This window comes from Cyclopterus lumpus, chromosome 4 (assembly GCF_009769545.1).
Source record: "Cyclopterus lumpus isolate fCycLum1 chromosome 4, fCycLum1.pri, whole genome shotgun sequence".
In the NCBI taxonomy this organism is placed as follows: Eukaryota; Metazoa; Chordata; class Actinopteri; order Perciformes; family Cyclopteridae; genus Cyclopterus; species Cyclopterus lumpus.
This window is the reverse complement of record NC_046969.1, coordinates 13,106,936-13,128,062: the sequence shown is the minus strand read 5'-3', so window position 1 is coordinate 13,128,062 and position 21,127 is coordinate 13,106,936. Positions and strand designations below refer to the sequence as shown.

The 21,127-nt window shown below is 40.8% G+C and overlaps 2 protein-coding genes across 2 annotated transcripts; one reads left to right on the top strand and one right to left on the bottom strand.

The window, feature by feature from the left end:
* Positions 1-1,166: 1,166 nt before the first annotated feature.
* Positions 1,167-4,810, bottom strand: babam1 (BRISC and BRCA1 A complex member 1). The gene is made up of 9 exons (XM_034531673.1): positions 4,695-4,810; positions 3,749-4,182; positions 3,601-3,659; positions 3,400-3,520; positions 3,202-3,280; positions 3,049-3,073; positions 2,820-2,949; positions 2,557-2,643; positions 1,167-2,170 (listed from the first exon to the last, which is right to left on the bottom strand). The coding sequence occupies exons 2-9, from the start codon at positions 4,166-4,168 to the stop codon at positions 1,970-1,972; spliced, it is 1,122 nt and encodes a 373-aa protein (XP_034387564.1). The 5' UTR covers positions 4,169-4,182; positions 4,695-4,810; the 3' UTR covers positions 1,167-1,969.
* Positions 4,811-5,389: 579 nt separating this feature from the next.
* Positions 5,390-13,534, top strand: ushbp1 (Usher syndrome 1C binding protein 1). Its single transcript, XM_034531129.1, has 14 exons — positions 5,390-5,631; positions 6,397-6,614; positions 6,842-6,966; positions 7,054-7,220; positions 7,519-7,707; positions 7,848-8,074; positions 8,699-8,839; positions 8,979-9,067; positions 9,220-9,349; positions 9,634-9,868; positions 10,555-10,710; positions 11,578-11,675; positions 12,229-12,351; positions 12,516-13,534. The coding sequence occupies exons 1-14, from the start codon at positions 5,626-5,628 to the stop codon at positions 12,679-12,681; spliced, it is 2,070 nt and encodes a 689-aa protein (XP_034387020.1). The 5' UTR covers positions 5,390-5,625; the 3' UTR covers positions 12,682-13,534.
* Positions 13,535-21,127: the final 7,593 nt, after the last annotated feature.

The following is a 21,127-nucleotide window of genomic DNA, read 5'->3' as shown; positions in this document are numbered from 1 at the left end:
GTAACCCCAGCAAGATATTGGGAATTCTAATTTTATTTATACATATATGTTTTGTATTTAAAATATTGACCAAAAAAGTAACACGTATATGTGAGAGATAATTGTCGTGGAGTAAAATGTACAATATTACCCTCTGAAATATAGTGGATTAGAAGTATAACGTAGCATCATATGTAAATACTCAAGTCTCGAGTACATGCAGTTATTTTCCAGCAGTGTTTGCATGTGATTTATAAAGAAACCAGAAAAGATCACCCATGAGTGTCACATTTAAAAATAGCAACTAGAGAATTCCTAATCATATTCCCCTGGTGGAGGAACAATGTAAGCTGTGTGAGGAGTAAAAGCAGAAAATGCCAAACAAACAAAAAGAAATATCCACCATATCCTGTTCCAGCAAGCACGGAAAGGAGTCATGGCAGTGGAGGAGTGAAAGAATGAAAACAATAGAGACCTGTCATTCTTCAGGGATGAGGGAATAACAAGTTCTCCCTGCAGTACACACACTGGATCCCCCCCGCGCTGTTATCTGCAGCGATGACGTGAGGAACAGCCGGCTCTCCTGGGGAAGTGTGTGAAAGAGGAAAGGTCCTCTGAGGCCGGGGTTTTCCTGCTCCCCATTGTCTCCCTGAGAACTCACCGGAAAAAAAAACTACATTAAGAAGGTATGTTAAGAGTGACAGAAAATGAGTGACTATCAGGAGTCAGGACAGACATCGGATCAACTTCTGAACAAAAACAGGAAACCAAACGGTTGAAGACTGAGAAAATAAACACCTCTTAAGATAACTGACCAGACATTTAGGGTCAGAGGAAAACATATCTTGACCATTGAAGTAATACTCATGCCATTGGTGGATAACAGATAAGGTTTTCAACAACAGCTGCGATAACTACTTAATCATGCTGTAATATATAGTGTTACTAATAAAGCATGGCAATGAAGAAGTCTAGAGATTTAAGGCAGAAAGGTTTAGTGAAACCTAAGACAGATGAACTCCGATCAAAGCAGAAAGGCAAATGATGAAAACTGAAGACTTTATCTTCATGGACCACAGAACCTTTTTGACCAGATTTTTTGAAATGTAATTCAGTTCAGATCTCTAGAGGGACTCTGCTGCCACCTCCTGACAAAAACATAGAAAGCAGATGCGAAAATGGAAAAATATGATTCAACATGTCTTTCTTTAATATGCAGAAACAGCTACAAGAAGCTCACCTGTACAATGCTTTTCAAGTGCAGCTAGACTGGCAGTATGGGGCCTTTTTCACAATCAATCCATCAATGTCTCAGAGATCATTAACAAAGGAGGGGCCACTTCTACATTACTGTACATTCTTTCATTGTCTGCAAAAACATACAAGGCTGACAAATTTAAAAAAAACATTAAAAACATGCTACAAAAAGGGTGAACATTACGACCTAAACGGGAAGGAAATATTACAGAAGGCGTGACCTCTGTGATACAGTACATCATATCACAGTTTGACAGCTTTTGATAGCTGGCCGTTTGAGACTCTCAGACAAATCAGTGCGGTGATGATTTTAAAGAAAAATGTAATGCTAAGGGAGCAAGTTTAACAAAGCCTGACGCTTTAATTATCATCCTTTTTTCTTCTCCTACTTGTGTCCGACTCCTGGACTCTGACATCCACTATATCACCTCAACCCTTGGACACCTCCAGCAGTGTTACAGCCAAAAAACTGATAATTTTATTACTTCTGCGGCTTGGAACAATCATGACTTTTATGGAAACAACAAATGAGTTAAGTAACCTGCTAAAACCCTGTTTCATGAGAACTACACCTTGTCTTCACAAATATTCGTACAAAGTATTGCTCTTCAGCAGTCAATGGAAAAACCTTCAGTTATAAAAAAGGTGTACTTAGAAAGCCCCTGCCCCCTTTCTAATAAACTACAGTGTGTTCATTTCACGGAGAAACTGGGCTTTATGAGTGTTCCATGTTTTACACTGTTGCCTCAATGTCCTGGAGGTCTTCCCCCTCCAGCAGGCTGTAAGACGCGTGGCTCTGGAAAGGTCTTTGCAAAGGGTGAGCCAGAAGTTTGGCCATGCAGTTGTGCAGCTCGATGGCAGGTCCACTCAAGGAAACTTCAAAGCGATAGCACATGCCCTTTGAGTCCAGGTTGCAGAAAGAAGTGTAGTTGTCCTGGATAAAGGAAACATAGATTAAATGCAGCACCAAGACCATATGTAGACACTATCATTGTTTTTTCACAACTTCCCTCCCCACTGTTTAGACTTAGTGAGTGGATATGGCTACGGCAGCTGTAAGAGTGACTACTCTTTATTATACTATATTAACATGAGGAAAGAAAAAATAATTTAGCCATAAATAAATTCCTGGTGTGACCTTTCAGCAGCTTTGCAGGAAGGTCTCTTGAATAGTTCGAACACAAATTATTACCGATACCAGATTTCCAACGGTTACGTTTTTTCTGTGCTACTAAAACTATTGATACTTCAGCCCAACTACCGCATACAGCCTGGCACACAATCAAATCAATCAGTGTCTTCATTCACAGCTTCACTCACCCTCCAGCTGGTCTCCTCCCCCTGCTCCTCCACCCCGTTGTGTAGGTAGACCACATCGAAGAAGAAATACGGAGACTGCAGCATTTTCTGCGTCAAGACAAAAAAACAAGCAAGACTTTAACTTCAATGTAAAGTGAACACACTGTTCAAAAGCAGCCAACAACATACTAACAGGAAAAATCTAATTTACAATAAATAGAAACAAATGAACAAACTCAAATAGAAGAGTGGGGGACGGATATCTCAGCAGTTGTCATACGTACACTAACAGCCTCTGAAGGGCTAAACTGAAGCCGTCCTGCATGGCGGCTGTAGATAAGCACCGCCCGCACCACATATGGAGGAGGGACGGTCTGAACATTGTCCATCGACGGCAGCTCAATCTTCTGACGACTTCGAAGACAAAAAAAAGAAGAGCTGACCTTCAGTAAACATGTCTATGTAACGTTTCGTGTATTTTAGGAGACCAAAACGGTTTCAGACAGTACTTACATTACATTAAGAAGATCTTCAAGGTCTATAGAGGACAGTTAAGGCTCAAATCCAACAGTTAGAATCTATATAATGTCCCACTGTATGCATTGCTTTATTGTTTGGACTTTATTTCCATCATTGTTTAAGAGTTAGTTTTGAGTATAAGGATACTGAAGGACTCGCACACATTGGTCTCCAGATCATACAGACAGCTGCACAGCTCCCTGGGGTCAGAAGTGAAGCCTGACAACTGAGGCACATACACAAATATATGAGGGGGAAAAAGGTGGCAATAATCAAGAACAAATGGGGAACATGTTGCACAGATACATTGCATGGACGTTCAGATTAAAACATTCCTGTACTCACCCACAGAGCGTCATCATTGATTACTACAAGGGCAAACTCATGCCGTTTGTCAATCTTGTGTTTAGTTCTGACAAACATCTCAATCATCTTCTGGGATATGTTCAGGGCATTTGTTTTAGACCTATTTGGAAAGACCGTCAAATTAGGCAGTGATGACAAATGAAACTACGAGCACTTACGAGCTGCTTTGCTGTAGCTTACCCGTTAAAAGACTCCAAGTTTGACAAAGACATCTCTTCGGAAAGGTCTAAGCAGATGATCTGCCGTGAAGAAAACCAGTTAGAATAAGCCTTAAGGGGTAAATAAAGTTCCATGTAACACCTAAATCAGAACTGCTTCGTGGGCCTACCACTTTCTCTGGACAGTTGACGCGTGGAACTCTGAGCTGGTACTCTGCTGGTGGCGGGATGGGGGTTGTCAATGTGGGCTGCTGCTGTGTGGGCTTTGGCCTCTCTTTGGCTGCAACGACAGCAGTGGCTAGAGGCACTGTGGCCGCAGCTGCTGCTGCAACTGGGGCTACAGTCTGAGCTACAGCTACTGACAGGGTTGTGGTCGTGGAACTGGGAGGACTGTCGCTGGTTGATGCCTCACCCTCACCCTCAACACGACTCCCCACAGCGGGCTGAGATATGTTGGGGTTACTGTTCCCTCCGAGGCTGCCCGTGCTGCTGCGACGGTCCTCAGCACCTTCAGGGTTGGAGCGCGTCCGAGGTCGCAGCTCCACGAGATGCTCCTCTCCGTCTGCTGGGCCCGGCTCTGGCGTCTCCATGGGTACACACGTTGCTAAGGAAGAGGAGCTGATGAGTTTGGCTCCAGTGGCAACTTTGTTTAGCCATGAAGAGAATCTATAACACCATACTACACCTTCCTGTGGGTTGAGTCTACTGATAATAAAATGCAAGTGCAACACAAGTACACCAATTGGTCCTTGCCACTCAGAAAAAGTACAAGACGAGGGTCTACAACTCCTATAAAAACAAATGTAAAAACAATAGCTACTTTCAACACTGATCACAAGACAGCTGCATGGATCCCAGAATCACCACCACAGTCTCTACTTACTGTAAATGGTGTTTCTACTTTCAAACCCATGCAACAGTAACAGTAACACATACAGCTGCGATTATGTCCGTATGGACGAAAAGAGCAGCGGAGAAATGCATCGATCAATGAAGCTAACACAGATGATGCGGATGAGCGCGCACTGCCAATGTGGCTTTAAGAGATATTAGAGCAAAACAGACCACTCGAGGCGGAGGAGTGTGTTTTATGTCAAATCGTTCAGGTACACTTACGTGATAATTAACTGCGAAACGTCTCAACAAACGTGAAACTCATTGGAAGTTGCAAAATATGTCAACGAAGAGCTAGCATTTGTTATGATTGGAGTACTTCCTTACCGGAAATGAGCGAAGCCGGAACTGCGAAATGTGTGGCGTTATGGGTAATGTAGTTCATGAGAAGGGTTCGTTTTCTGACCTTTTTTTCCTTCCTCTTTTCCTTATGTTGTCTTCTTTTCTAATTTTTTTTTATAAAGCTTCATTTAAATTAATTAATTTATACAGCTTCATTTACTTGACAGATAACGAGTTACTTTGCAGATTAAAAGACATTTCCCCTCTCAACTTCTTGAATCTGTTAGGGAGGTACAATGATTACTGAGAGACCCATTTGTTCCTCTTCTTTTTCTATTGAGTACAGGGCCAACCTATTACTTGGGGAAAAAAGAAGACAAAACTGAATAGCATACATAGGATATTGTTGTCAAATGTTTTCTCCTTTTGTCTCATTTTACAACTGGCAAACAAAGTAAACAAAGATAGAAACACAACACATAGCATGTCTCTTAAGTCAGTGTCCACATAGATTGTAACTTCATGACTTACACAACATTGTAGTCCATACTTCTGTCTAGTGTATATCCAGTGTTAGGGCTCCTTCTAGTGGTCAAGAAAAAGGCATGCGAGCTAATGTGGACACAACAGGAAAGGACACAAAGTCACAGGGAATGGGTGTGGATGACTTTCTGAGTGTTTTCCACTTACTTCTCTGATCACACTTAACACTGTTGGGCAGACATGCAGAGAGCAGACTGCAGCAATGATCGACTAACTATTGGAAGATATAATAACACAAAAACAGCAAAATATCGTCTTATTTCGACAAATGCAGTGAATAGGAACAACAGGAAGGAGATCATTCCCGCACACATCAGGATAAAGAATAATGGAGGTAAGTTATGATGTAGTGTTTCAGTGTTTGTCTTTAAAATATGTCACCAAGTCTGCTTGGTGTTGCATGACTATTACATGTTTACTGGATAAAGCTGCTAGAAAAGGGCAGAGTACTTCAAACCTGTCATCTGTTTGCGACTGGATGAAGCACTTTGTCCTGAAACCAGATCAGACCAGATGGGAGCACAATGTTTAGTAATATTGCTGACTGAGTGGCAAGTTTTATACATATAACATTATATATGTGTTATCCTAAAATTAGGAATGTGAGTATTTAACCTGTGACCTATCCACAGTGTTTCTTTGCTTTGTTCCCATTTGTATATACATATGGCATCATATCTATATTTACTATGCTAGATAATAGAATAAAAGAGAAACAATGTATTCTAATTGAATTCAGCCAACATTCTTTGTGCACAACAAAAGATGGTTTGGTCCACACATATTTGTTCAGCAGGAAGTTGGATCTCAGGATGTTTAAGTTTCCTCCTTTTCCGCTGCTCAAAACAAAAGCTGCTAAATAGTGCAGCAACAATGTCTGGTTAACACAGAGTATTAGTTTAATTATGAGCAGCTCTTCAGTGATGGATGATTATTAATAGGCAGCAAGAACATATAAACTATGTTGACAAACATATAAGTACAGCTGATAGGAAAAAAGAAGACATTTGCTTAAAAAATACAGTAAAACTGTCAAATGATTACTTACATAAGCCACATTATTTTCCTACAACCCAAATACAACTTCATGTGTCTGCAGGATTCCTGCCTGGTCCGATGTGACAGCCTGGATGCTGGTTCAGAGTGTGACAGGGAGGTGATGACCCCGATCAACCATTTGACTCTTGAGGGCTCTGATGCTAAAGCAAACCGGGAGCCTTCGTCTGCAGAACTGGCTCAGTGTGAGGCTGAAGTGGGGACGCTGCTCAGCATCATTGCTGAACTAAACAAGAATATGGGGTCATTAAAGGCACCAAGGTAACGTGAAGAGAGTAACCAGTTGTGGAATAATGAAACTATGGCACTGATACGAGTCATAAAGGTTATCTGAATTAATATATTTGGGATCACTCCAAATAAATATATTAGTGTTTTGTTGTTAAACATTTCCCATCAATAAATGATATATTGGTCTACTTAGCGTGTCTGAAAATAAAAAAGTGGTATTTACAATAACAAATGTTAATGCTGCTGGTATTCTGCAGTGAACCAGGGGACCTGAAACCACGAGGACCACCCAGACCTCTGGTTCCAGACCTCCTGTCCCATAGGCTGGCCAGAAGCAGCACAGAGAGGAGCCCTGCCTCTAAACCTTTACTGACTGACCGAGGTTGCTACTGAAACAACATTACTCTGTTTTAATCAGAAGAATGCATCTTGACACAGATGATTAACTGCACCTCTACTTTACACCCAGAAGGGGGCGGTAGTGTAGTGTGGACTAAACTACAAGCGGTTTTATCATCAGTGGAGGACTCCATCAGCTGTAAAAGGTCCTGGGCCGCCCCCATCACAGCTTCTGACCAAGACAAGCACAGAGAGCATATGTGGGCAGCTCAGGAGAGCTGGGTTAAGGTCACTCAGGTATTACAACTGTATCAAACTCTCATGATTTCTTGACATTTTTAAGTTTTTGTTTTTAAAGCTGCAGAAAAAAAACATGTTAGAACAAATTTACTGACAAATTTCGATAAACCAACTTGAATTACACAATGAGAGCTACTCTGAAAAAAAACTTGATTCATTCCAAAAGTGACAATTAGAGGTCAATCATTGCTGTCAGATTTTTAATGGATCAATTTAGGAGAAAAGAAATGTCATTATGCAGGCTATCTTTAGAACCCCACCAGCCCCTTCGGTAATTTTGGCTCACTGGTTTCAGATATTGGAGGAGATGGAAATAGAGTTTGGGATTTCATGCCCATCAGGCCTGCCAAAGGATCAATATCAGGAGGACATCCTGGATCTGGAGAAGCAACACTCTGCTCTCAGAAGCCCCTTGCAGAGTCACCAGGAGGAGCTGGAGACAGCACAAAGCACCTTCAGCCAGATGGAAGAGGAGAAGAACAAGGTAGATGAGAGGCTTTTTGTTTATAACAGCGGTAAGGCAAAATATACAAATGGTGAGCATAAATACTATACAAATTGGATAATTCAGCACAATTTATGAGTTAAAAAAATAAATGTAGCACCCCTTCTCTTGTCTTTCAGCTGTTGGGTCTCCACAGGTCCTGGAGTTCAGGCAGTCGCTCTCCTTCCTACCGGCCCACTGCAGGGGCCCCTCCTCCACCTGGTTCACCTTTACTCTACAGAAGGACAGCCAGAGCTGTAACACCTCTGTCTGTGGGGGGCGATGGTTCTCCAGGGGGCTCTGTTACCTCATGCAGTCCTTGTCATAGTCCCATCAACCTTGAGTCTGAGACAGAACGACTGAACAGGTGAGTCTGAGGAGGATCTGCCTATCTCACATTAACAAAAAGCAGCCTGAGCACACTGGAAAAATCCTATTTAATGAATAGCTATGTTTTTCTTTGGCCAGGCATTGTAATTGTAAATAAGTCAAAAGGGAATGTTGTTTGTTTAGTTTTTTTGTTACCAAACAGATATATTGACTCCGTATTGGTATATTGATTGAAGACAAAGGCGCAGAAACTCACACACATACTTTGTAGAGCACGTGAACAGGATTGTGAATTATGCCAATATAGGATTTCTGGCTGAGCAAAGGCCAGAAAGAATAAGTTGTTTTGGTTATAGTTAGTCCAAGCAACCTTTCAAGATTCAAGTCATGAATGAATGTGAAAAAATTACAATCTTTTATATTTGTTGTTTACATTAAGACTCAAAGTTATTTGAATGACCTTTCAAGATCATGTAGGCAAGCTAGCTAATGTAAGAAGGCACGGCTACAGCTAGAAACCAATGATTATTTTATTTTGAATCAACCATTACGGTTAAACGGTTTCTTCCTCAATAGAAGCTTTATTATTTGTAGGATTAAAACTCTTTATGAAATAAAGGTGTTTCCTCCCCAACTCTCATCCTCTCCCTCATTATTTCAGGTGCATTGAGAGGCTGAGGGCCAGAAATGAACGGTTGACTGCAGCTCTGGAGCGAAGGAAGGGAGAGTCAGAACAGACCAGCATTGCACTAAACAGACTTGAGGCAAACTGCTCTGCACTGCAGACGGCTCTCAGAAACAGGTACAAACATCTGAAACACAAAAGCCATTCAAGGGAGTTCAAAATAATCAATATGCACATGGCAGCCATCTAACAGTATTAATGTAGGTTCTTCTCATGTAGTGAGGTCGTATTTTGTCTTTGTGGTTATGATTGACAGTGAGGAGTGTGAAGAGGCCTACAGCGAGCTACTGTCACTCTATGACGCCGAGAAGCAGCAAAGCATTCCTCTGCAGACAGACTCAGCAGGTGTTTGAATACCATGTTTTAATACTGCTTACAACTCTGTATGTACGTCAAACACACACACACACACACACACACACACACACACACACACACACACACACACACACACACACACACACACACAGTAAGGCTCACATTTTTCCTCTCATCAGAGGCAGTCGGTGACAGGCAGCAGCTCGACAGTCAGTCAGCTCAGCTCATGGGAACTGAAGAGCTGTCCACCTCTTTCTCAACAGCAGGAGTCACAGAGGAGACAGAAACACAGAGTCACACAGGGCAGAGGTGACGTCTTAAAGTGCTCCTTGTACATTCAAGCACAGTCATAGGAATGAATAGAAAAGAAAGTGTCTGTTTTGCCATTACTGCAAATAGAAGGATATCAACATTTTACAAATATTGCATTTATATCATTCTGTCCCAGCAAGATCTACACGCGATTAATTAAATGTTTCAGAAGCATCAGGAATCAATGATGTTTAACAATATTAAAGAACTTTTAAATGGAAAAAAAGGCAATTTCTTGGACCACGTTTTTTCCAGGTCACTCACTACCTATAACCCCACAGGACACCTGAGCTGGTGGAGCGAGAGGCTGTCCTCCGTCAGCAAATTGAGCGCCTAAAGAGGGATCGGGCAGCCATTTGTCGACCTAAGCGGAGCCCAGGAGTTGAGGGCAAAATGAGCCCCGAAACTAGTCACCCAGCTGGATCAAGAGTTGGTCATGTGACTAAAGATAACGCCAAACTTCCTGATTCCAAGAAAGAGAAGGCTTCCCTCTTCTATGAACTCATCTCTGTCAGGGTAGGAGCGGTGTGTGCTAATATATGATTTAGAAATCAAGATCTGAAACTGATTTTAAAAAAGCAGTCAAAGCTATCCATGCAAAGAGATCATGACATGAAGGTGGCCTTTGTCCTAATGTCATATTTATTTTGGGTAATTAGTTTGAGGCAACATCTATATTGTACTACCTAATACTACACTTATAATTCCAAAACACAGGGTTTGGAGTGTACACACAGTATGCACTGTATACTGTAAGCTATCAGGTGTCCATCTGACCTCACTATATTTAGATAGGGAGGTCAGGGAGCATTGAGAGCCCTGAAACTGGTGACAAGTTTGACATTTTGAAGACCAGGAACAGGAAAATAACTAGCCTGGCTGTGTCAAGAGGTAACACAATCCACCGGGCAGCACCTCTAAAACACACTAATTAAGATGTTATATCTCCAATTCCATTATCCGAACCTTATCCTATTTAGGGTCGTGGGGCTGGAGTCGATTTGGTCAAATTGTTAAGGGGCATATAATCTCAATTTTCACAGTTTTATTCCAACTGGGGACCTGGGACAAGACAGACAACGATGCATTTTTTAGGGCAAATACCTACATGTTGTGCTTCTCCCACCACGACATACACAACAACTCGTCTTACATTGTATCTACGTTCAACTCTACTGTGGTTTATGGTTCAACTTTTTCAGGAGATGTCAGATCTGCGAGCTCTAATCCGCCTCAAGGAGAAAGAGCTGAGGTGTCTGGAGTGGGGTTTAATGGGCCAGAAGGCCCACGAAGCAGCTGAAGCCTTCGTTCCAGAAAGCCTGAGAGAGGAGATGGAGGATTGTAAGACCGAACAACAGGTAGGACAGACTTCTACAGCAGCAACAGAGAGGGTTTTTCAATTCATCAAATAATACAAAGTCAAGGTGAAATGAGCAAGAGGGAGCAGGACGTTGGTCTACTGTGGCAGACCCGATTCAAATCTGGGTGTCCCACACGGGAAATCACACATCTACCAAAGCAGAATCCCTCCAGGCTAAGAGGGATATTTTGGTTCCACAAGGTCTTCTACTGGGCTGTCCTGTCGCGGCAGAACAGATTTATTACACACCTCTGCCATTGTGAAAGGAGAAAGAGCTGAACAGCTACTTTAAGAGAGCTTTCAGTCTATCACTGCAGACACAGAGCCTCAGAAACAAGAGCCTTTGTGCATCAAAGGGTTAAATCCCACCTCTAAAATTTAGATTTTAGAATTTATTTTGTTCCTCAATATTTATTTTTAATGTTTTAGAAAAACGTATCTGAATGCACAAGGATGCACAATATTTCAACCACAATCCTAAAGGCTCCTGATTGCAGCATAATAAATGTTGTTCTGTCCTGCACGGTTCATTCTCAATCTTTAGAGCAGTGGTTCCCAGCCCAGGGTCCCTTAAAAGATAGAAAAGTCTGAGGAGGCGCAAGATGATTAACAAGATGGAAAATAAGATAAACAAAATATTTCTGTTCTAATAAAGTTTTTCAAACCTTTCTCTAATCTTTTTCATTCAAACATATTGAATATGTCCAGGCCTCTAAAGCCTATTCAAATAAAACAGAAATCCTTCTTTGGTTAAACTGCTCACAACACTGCAGCACTGTTTTAGATAACTGTATGCCATGTTCATAAGTACAGCATGGGGAATGCTTTTGAGCCTTAAAGATAATCACAATTGAATATGTTTCAGAAGCTCTGTGAAAATGCAGCTGAACAGGGTAGTGATGGGGACAACACTGATCTTCGAACCAGACCGGTTCTGAAAGAGCTGCAGGCCGTACTGCAAAGGTGAGACATTTTCATTTCTCTGTGCACTGCATTCTAATATTTAGAATATTAAATACAATATAATTTAAATACTGTACTGTAAAATACTATTGGTAAAGGCACATATTATGATATATTCAAATATTACCCTTTTAAAGCCTTTAACAAGGAAACCTGCTAAATAATTTAATGTAATGTCACCTGGAGAAATCTGAGTATTTGCTGGTAAATGAAAAAAGGAACCTGATGTAGTCAGTGTAGAAGATTAATCATTCAGACATCTGTTGCCTAGCCCTAGTGTATATGTTGCTCAGCAGAAATGCAGACTTTAGACATAAAGGGCTTCGTGTTCAGGTGCTTCAGAGAGCAACCCATTCTTCTTCTGACCTTGAGTAGTAAAAATACCTCTCAACAAAGCTCAGTTGTTCGCACTCTGCATCACATTCGCAATGACTATTTCACACAGAGTTCATAAATGGGTTAAGTAAGAATCGTTTAGCCTTAATTAAGTAAAAGGAAGAGACTTACATGATGTTCTCCCTTGTGTTTCATCTGATCTTATTTTTGTTTTCAGGGAACTAGCCCTGAAGAAAAGACTGGCTTTAGTTCAAGACTCACTAAACACAGCTCTGTCCGACAGCACCTCGCACAGGAGGGACAATGGAGAGCAGATTGCCCGACTTACACAAGCTCACAGGTAAGCATCTCAAGAAAGGTAATGAATAGACTGCATGTTTTTGTCCTTGTTCATCGTTATCATTCTGCTTGTACAATTTAAGCTAAAAAAAGTAGTTGTATAGTGTCATTGTTTATGTGAGTGTATTGAATTGTATCTCGCTTGGTGGGTTTCTTCCATTCCAGTAAAGCCTTGAGTTCATACCGGCAGATTCGCCGGAAGTACCGGGAGCAGGTGTGGAGGCTGGAGCAGAAGGTGGCGGCCGTGATGGAGACTCACCCTCTCCAGAGTGGAGCCCCGAAAGCTGCAGTCGAGGCCTTGGACTGGAAGAGGGAAGACACAGTTCTGTGATCCTATGATTGTGCAGAATTAACTGCGATAGTCAAAAGTATCATTAATTTAAGTGGCTTATATGTATTATTTTTAATAACTTGGAGTGGAGTTATTGACATTGTGAGCATTTCGCTCAAAGCTGTGCTCACAGCCTCACAGAGCTGCTAGCATGGCTGTAGACTTAGTCTCCTCATTAAGATCTACGTATCTGTCAACCCATCAATGACATTTACAGCAATTTGTTCAGGAATTCATTGTGTGAGCGCGGTAAATATAGCGTATTTAGGGCAGTAGAACATTGAAAGCAGTTTCAGTTCTGCTTTTTCACACTTTTCTTGGTGTGAGTCACCAATAAACCAGAGCTCAACTTGTTTAACAGGACTCACACATCAAAAGACACATTCCTGTGAGAAACAGCTGTCATGCAGTCATGAATGTTTTAGGCTGATTCAAGGACTGAGCCCTCTGAGGAGCTCAGGACTGACCTCGAGAGTGCACATGTCCTTTTTCCCATACAAGCTGGCCGTGCTGTCGTCACAGAGCTCAGAGAAGGGGGATGGGGGCCAGGACAATGGCCGATGTGCACACAAAATGTATGACCAGCCCTATCGTCTCTTAGCTCTTTCATAGTTCTCTCTGCCTGTCGCTATTATTATTCTTAAGTAAATGAGTAGTTCACTCCACTTAATCATTTGAATCCTATAACATTTGAATAAAGGGAACACAATTGATGCAGCAGACTCGAAGATATGATCTTTTTCATTCAGTGCATTCTTCTTCCTTGTCAAAACCTGGCGTTTACATTACCCACAATGCAGCTCGACCATCAACAGTTGGGTTGGAGATTTGGGTGTGGTATGCTAGCTGCTAATGTAGCCTCAAGTAGAGACAGAAATTAGGGAACAGTGAATAACCCACTCATCAAAGATAACGCCGGGATTCTTTTTATGGTGTGCTGGATGCCCGGGCAGTGCCATCTCGAGAAACCATTTCATTAGATAATGCATTTCTGAGGTGTTAGGGACTTCAACATCAGGAAGTTGCAGGTCATCCAGGTTTTTGTGTCCTTAAGGCATGCTTGGAGTTTAGCTAAATGGCGGATTTCGTCTGTGATCGATAGATTTAATTGAGTATCATCTGCAGGAAAATTTAAGTTTAGGGACTGTTTTCTCATCATATTAAATTAAACGTTCCAGTCTCTAGTCAATAGGGTTGTGATTGTTAATGGTGTTGAATGTAGCTCTCAGATCTAACAAGATAACTACAGAGACAACAATGTCTGATGCAATTAGAAGGTCATTAGTCCTTTCCCCCAGTCTTTAGGCTATGAGGCACTCTAAATCCTCAAATAAACTATTGTTAGGTTGTTATGTTTGCTTTAATTTGCAGGTTTGCGGATTACTTCCTTTGTTTAATTATATTTTATTTTAGAGTATCAAGTGTCCTTTGCAGTGAGCATATGAACTATATCATGTTGTATTTTTGCTACCGTCAAATTGTATTGTTCCCATATTTTAATACCCAATAGAAATGTAAGTATTACAATAGAAGGCATTGTGACATTAACACATTTTTGTTTTGGTCATTTCATTGTAGCCTATTTGTTGCCAATGCCAAAGAAAGATATTTCAAAATCTGTACAAATAAAAAAAACAGACACAACTGACTAATTGAGAAATAAAATGTAATTTGGGCGAACCACCTCTTTAAAAGAGCCCCAGCTAACTCTTACCATCTTTTTATACCAATCCTTCACTCTTTACCTCACTCATACCTCCATTTCCTCTCCTTCCATCTTCTCTCCTCACTCATCTCTCAATCATCTTCATACCGACCCCCCTACCCGAGCCGGTCAGCTGCAGCTGTGACTGGCGGTCAGAAGGTTAAGGCAAAGGTTGAGTGTCACGCCCACAGGGTCACAGTGATGCAGCGCTGTTGTGTTAGACCGTGAATGGAGGGTTCAGAGTGCCAGACGAGGTGGCGGGCCCCTGACGCCCTGACTCTTGCCTGAGCTTGCCCTTTCCCGAGCAGAGGTCACCACAGAGTGCCAGTCCTCGCTGCTCCCCCCAAACCTCCAGGTCACCATTTCTATTGTTGTAATAGCCGCCATTAGAGCAGATGATACTATTATCGTTCCATTTCGTGTTCTGTCTCTCTAAGATCTATGTTAAGCTTCTGAGAACATCAAAGGTGTTTTAGACGACATGATTGTTGTAACCTCTGGGTGACTCTTGGAGCAAGGAGGCCACATTATGCCAAACTGTCCTCTGGAAAGAAAAGGTTTTTTTTAGTATCATTCATAGCTCAAAGGAAGAACCAATACACCAAAGTTGAAGTACCGCATTACAATTCCTGCATTCAAAATATTACTGAAGTAAAAGAACAGATTACCAGCAGAATATACTGTACTGTAAAATTAATAAAATGGCACTGGCTACTGATTCATTATGCTATAGGCCGATATAAATGTGTTAAATCATGGTGGAGCTCAACTTGACCACTTTATCAGTACAATAAGGATATTGTACTTCAATACAATATTTAAATATATGTGACATTCTCCCATACAACATACCTCAACATTTCTATGTTGAATAACTCAAACCTTGTTTTGACCTTGACTCAACATGAAAGCATAACAGTCTACTGCAATCTTGTTTGATTAAATGATTGTAGTTTTATTTGTGTGATGAAATATGTATTGAAATACAGTTTTGTAAAAGTGCACCAAAGAACAAGGGAGATAAGAAAGGCAAACAAAGCGCATGAGAATGGACTGATTAGGTATTTAAATAGTAATTATTTTGGACGGTACCATTCTCATCTGGTAACATTTAAGCTCTACATCTCTGGACACATTTTAAAACCCCCACATGTATCATCAAGCATTCAAGCCTGTGGATAGGGGAGTTTTTCAGTGCCTGGGAAAAATACTCAAACCATTATTATACAACGACAGAGGCTGTCAATCAGTGTGGGGGGTGGACGCAATCTCACACACACACACACACACACACACCACCACAAGAAGGGAGGGGCAGTGACCTCTGGGTTTTAGGTCAACTCATTTACTCTTTGCATCCGTTCCTCATTTTAATAAGTTGTCTCTCTGTAAGCTGTATAAAGAGATCACAGCCTGCGGCTTCATCCCCTTGCCCTCTCCTTCTCAAAGCCATTAGCTCACCTGTCACAACCACTCCATATCCCCTCTCATCTCCTCCTCGTCTCTGTATCTCTCTGTTCTCTGCTCTGTGCTACGCTGACCTGACACCTCTCTCCTGAGCTTTCTGAGACCAGTCAGTCTGTGGAGAGGTCAGGAGGATGGGGGTGCAATTGGCATGGAGAAGCACGAAAGAGATTTGACCTCAATCAAATGGCCGATCACATCCGTTTTGTGCTCTCACCCACTCAGATAATGACAGCAAATAGCTCAGACCAAACACCAAAACCACCAGATAAAAAGTGAAATCTTGTTTGGCGGTGAAACTGAGATGAATAATGGGGACTTTCATGCTCAAGCTGCCATCAAAGGATTACATGCCTGCTTGTAAAAGGTTAAAAGAGTTGTCTGACACCTGAAATATCTCCTGGAATACCTGGCACACTTTGTTGGATTTGGTCTTTTATTTAGAAGTAAGACGTCATTTATTTTGGAAAACGATAAAACAATGTGACATTTGTATTTATTTAGAATAAGCACTATTACAATACTAAACAAGGGACAATGAACAAATTATATTTTACTTTAAACTATAATTATTTATCATAAAATTCCAGAAGGAGATTACTTTTTTCAAAACAGCAGAAGAGATTCCTCGTCGTCACAGATTTATTCTGTCTGATATAGAGCTCAGATATTTTTTGAGAATATAGTGGAGAAGCACATTGTTAGTTATGGATATTTGATTGTAATGTGTATGCTGCAGAACTGCTGATCATATCACAAAGTACTGAACCTTGTTTTATATGTAAGCACACATGTAATATTACTTTAAAGTACCTTTATTTGTATTTTCATTTACATTATTGTCACAGTATTTTCTTCCTATGAATCAGGAAGACGGCCTGTTGCGCTGGTAATCATTTATATATTTGGAGGATCCCAATATATAAACCAATAAACAAAATAAAGACTTGATTATTCCATTTACTTTTTAACAGGGTTTCTGGACAGTACCTGGTCATTAGGAAACAGGTTTTTTGTTTCTAGTCTGTGGAGTTTCTGTTTTATTTTATGTTCTTCGGTTCAGGAACCCTGTATGTGGTTTGCAGCAATGTTTTTTTTTTTTTTATTGGAACATAAATGTCAACTTTATGTAGTGTTATTGTGGTTCATGTGATCCCATATGAGATGGACATTTTTAGAAAATGGTATGACACAAAACAGATTCATTACAACAAATGGGGCAATACAAATTCTCAATAAATCAGTAGAGAAACATAACACATGGAGTTGCTTGCTTCCAGATGTGAATAACAATAGTCACCAGATCTCAACCCAGTTGAAAACTGTAGGAGGTTTTGGACCAACATGTTCTCCACCAAATGAACAAATACCTGGTGGAGGAATGTTGTTTCATCCCTCAAGATCCAGATGTGTGTAGACTCAAACTGTGTAGAAGGACACAAAAGCAAATAAGATGTAACCAAAGTTAAAGTACAAAAAAGTGGTTTGAACCCCAAACGTTTTCAGTCGCTTCTTCTTCTTCTTCTTCTTCTTCTTCTTCTGCCTTCTCCAGCATGAAATACGCCTTTAACTATGATCAACTTATTACCAACATGTGCACCGAGTGCTTACCCGCAGTCAGAGGCATATTAGATCTGCCTCATTGAAAACCTTCCCTCACTGCGAGAGAAGTGTGCAAGTGTGTGAACACTTTTTGTACTTTTTATAGTCAAACTGTGGAAATAATTGTCACCCATAAAAACAAAACAACCTAACCTGAAATACCCTTCACAAGATTTCCCTTGGCAGTCTTTACAGGTTTTATTATGTTATTCCTTTTTTATTTCTGTTGACATTTTGCTCCGTTGGCATGGAGTTTGGCAGTAGAGAGATGACAGAAAATAAGGGGGGAGAGAGCTGGAGAATGACATTGGGCCCACTGGTTTCCTTTTTCCTTTCCATTGATTGCATTGTGAATATTACATTACATGTCATTTAGCTGACACTTTTATCCAAAGCAACGTTCTTATTACATTATATTCATACACTGTAGACACAGTTACAGGGAACAAATCAGGGTTAAGTATCTTGCTCAAGGACACATCGACTAGGGCGGGGATTGAACCACCAACCCCCTGATTGAAAGACAGACCTGTGAAGCACTGACCCACAGTCGCCCCATATATGAATTTAATGCTTACTTGAGATTGGAAAATCCTTGAATTCTCATCTGAACAGGGCGTATCATGTTTGGCCTACCTTAGTAAGTCATTGTTGTTAAGCCCCAGTGGTGGCGAGCACAGATCAGTGTACAAACCAATAACAGAGCAGATCATCATAGAAGAGGTCAATTAGCTCTCCAGCTTGTGAGCAGTAGGTTACAACAATAAGGTGTTTGGAGGGGAAAGATGGCCGAGGGTGTGGCCTCGTCCTAATCCCTTTAAAGCATTTGATTCGTCTTCACTGAGCTGATTAGGATCATTTCCTGCCATCCCATGCACCTTATTTGACCTATAGGGCCCAAGCAGGAAGCAACAGATTGGACTCAGATTTACAAGAGATTGAATCTCGTGATCGGGAACACGATCAAATTGTTGTGGCTAGAGAGAGCGTTAGGTTAATGCCTAGGTTAATAACTCGTTTGGCTTTTAACATCCAATAATGCCCTGTCTGAAAATATATTTTTGGATGTTAAAAGCCAAATGAGTTAATCTTTGAAATCCATATTGACAATCTGTCAATGGTAATCATTTTACATCTGAAAAAAAGAACTTAGCTAAATGAAGCTCTAGCGTAAATTCAATCAGTAAGACTATACTCTTGTATGCTCAGGCTGTAGTTTATTTCTCATACAGCTGCCATTCACTCCTCACACATGCTCACTCATAATTCCATTGCTGACATTGTTTGGGGCTGTCAATCATGATATCAGCTGGTCTCTTCTATCCAATAAGCACAACGACACAATTGTATCGTTGGCGTATCATCTGGCTGCTGTTTCTTTTAAATATGATTGTCTCCTTCAGGACGTTCATGTTGATGTTACACACCCTCTACCTCCCCATCTCCACCTAATCTTCGCAGATTCATCGGCTTCATCAACTCCTCCTTCGATCAGCCTCATCAGACACCACCAGGTCTGGACTCCAGGGGGGATTTATCTTGCTGCTGCTCCGGGCAGACGCCCTTCATTCCAAATCTCCCTTAAGAGTCCAAGCGCCAAAGACTCTGTCAAAACTTTATCATCACATATAATCTGTTAATAATAAACAATGATATTTTCTTCATCTGACTTGTCCTCCTGATTTAAATAGTTGTTTGAGTAATGCTAGTTGGTACACATGAGCCCCTTCAACCCAATCATTACAAAAGTCTACTGTCTGAGTTTAAACCATTAGTTTTATTTTAAAGTCAAGTCAACCATACGTCACATTGAATATACTAAAAGCTGTGCTGGTCAAGGGTGTAATTACTTTGATGCTTTGTTCATGACATTTAATTATAGCAAGAAGACAAAGAATCAAAGCAATTAGTATAATGGCATACCATACAAATCAAGGAAAATGAGAATACATGACTCCAAAGCCAGCCATAAAAAAATAATCTGCCTTTGAATATTTAAAACCTAATATGTTTGGTATCAATTAAAACAATGTAAAACTGTCCTAATTTTTATTTAGGTTTTATTTTAGTTGCTGTAGAGAATTATCTTTCAGATCATTGTTTTGGTTAGAGGGTTAATTCTCTATTATGACTCTATTATATCACCCTCATTTCCAGCTAAAGCAGCAACAAAGCTCTAAAATAACCTTGTTCACTTCCTTCCCAGCATCAAACAGCAGACTGACCCAGTGAATACTGAGCATAGTTTAGCATTTATGAGCTGAAGAGTTGGATATTTCCTTGAAGAGTTTGTGCAAGCCAAACCAAAGCTAATAGCAATGTGAATATTGGACTGACATCAATCAGGTGTAGCGCAACTCCAAAAGAAAGCCAATGTTCAGAATCTGATAATAGGTCAATGTCATTCTGCTACTTTAACAGTAATATGTTTGAAGTCATCCCAGGGCATCATGGCTAAGTGGTTTAAGATGTGTAAACCTTAATAAACCTTAATAAAGTAACTGTCTGTCTGCCTGTGCATTATGATGGTGTCACTGGATGTGCAGTGCAGCGTTGAACCCCAGCCTTGTTGTTGAAAGTCCTGTGTTTGTTCCCCTCCCCCCCAACATAAGGGGTCCTTCTCGACATTCAATACTACGTCTCTAGCTCTGACTGCTGAGTCTCGTGGATGCGTAAATAAGGATCCTATTTCACTATCCTTTGGCATTGTTTTTATGCTGAGTGAAATGTAAAAATGTACAATTTGTGTCACCACCTGCCACAATACTGGGCTGTGTGGAAACATGAATTAAAGGTATCAATGTGAATATGCAACAACCAGAGCTGGTGACGAAGTATAAACATAAACACAAGACTTCCAACCAGGAGGCCTGTTTCTGAGACTGCTGATTGTGTCCTAAAGGTTTGTTGAGTTATTTTGAAGTTACGTAGTTACCGTACTTATGTCATGTGTGTTTACATATTTTACTTTTGTTTATGTATTTAATTTAAGCCCAACAATGATATTTTTTCCTTAACCTAACTGAGTGGTTTTGTAGCCTAAATGATTGTTTCCATGTTCACGACACCACCGTGTACCACAACCACCAGTCGTGGTCATGTATTTCTGTGAGATCATGTTCCTAAAGTGAGGTATATCTTCATCTGGAACACACAGGTAGGCCAACAGAACGTAATAGAGTGCGAAAAATCCTTCATGTAACTTTGAAGCTATTCAAAAATAAAACAAGTTTGTTAACATCAGTTTTCAAGCAGTTGAGCCAGAGCAACTCATTCTTATCTTAACAGCAAACACATGGAGAAAAAAGCCCCACTGCTATTACAGTACATCGTTCTATTGACTCTTTTACAAACAATGGGCTGATAGCTTGTTCACAGCGAACACAAGATATCTGATTTGAATGACAACACACCAAATGGGAAGTTTCCCACCATCACCAGCAGGTCCTGGGCGGGGAGAAGGGGCTAATATTGATTGGATGCCATGTTGCTCTGGAGTCCCCCCAGCAGATGTTTTTCTTAGGCAGGTTCCACTGCTCTGTGTATTTTAAATTGCTCCGTCGTTGGCTTGAGGTCAAAGGCCCGAGGATGGAGAGAGTGTTGTGGAAAGGGGGAGAGAGAAAAAGGGAGAGAAGATGATTTTTGTTTTCCGATAGCTTCTGGGCCAAAGGGCAG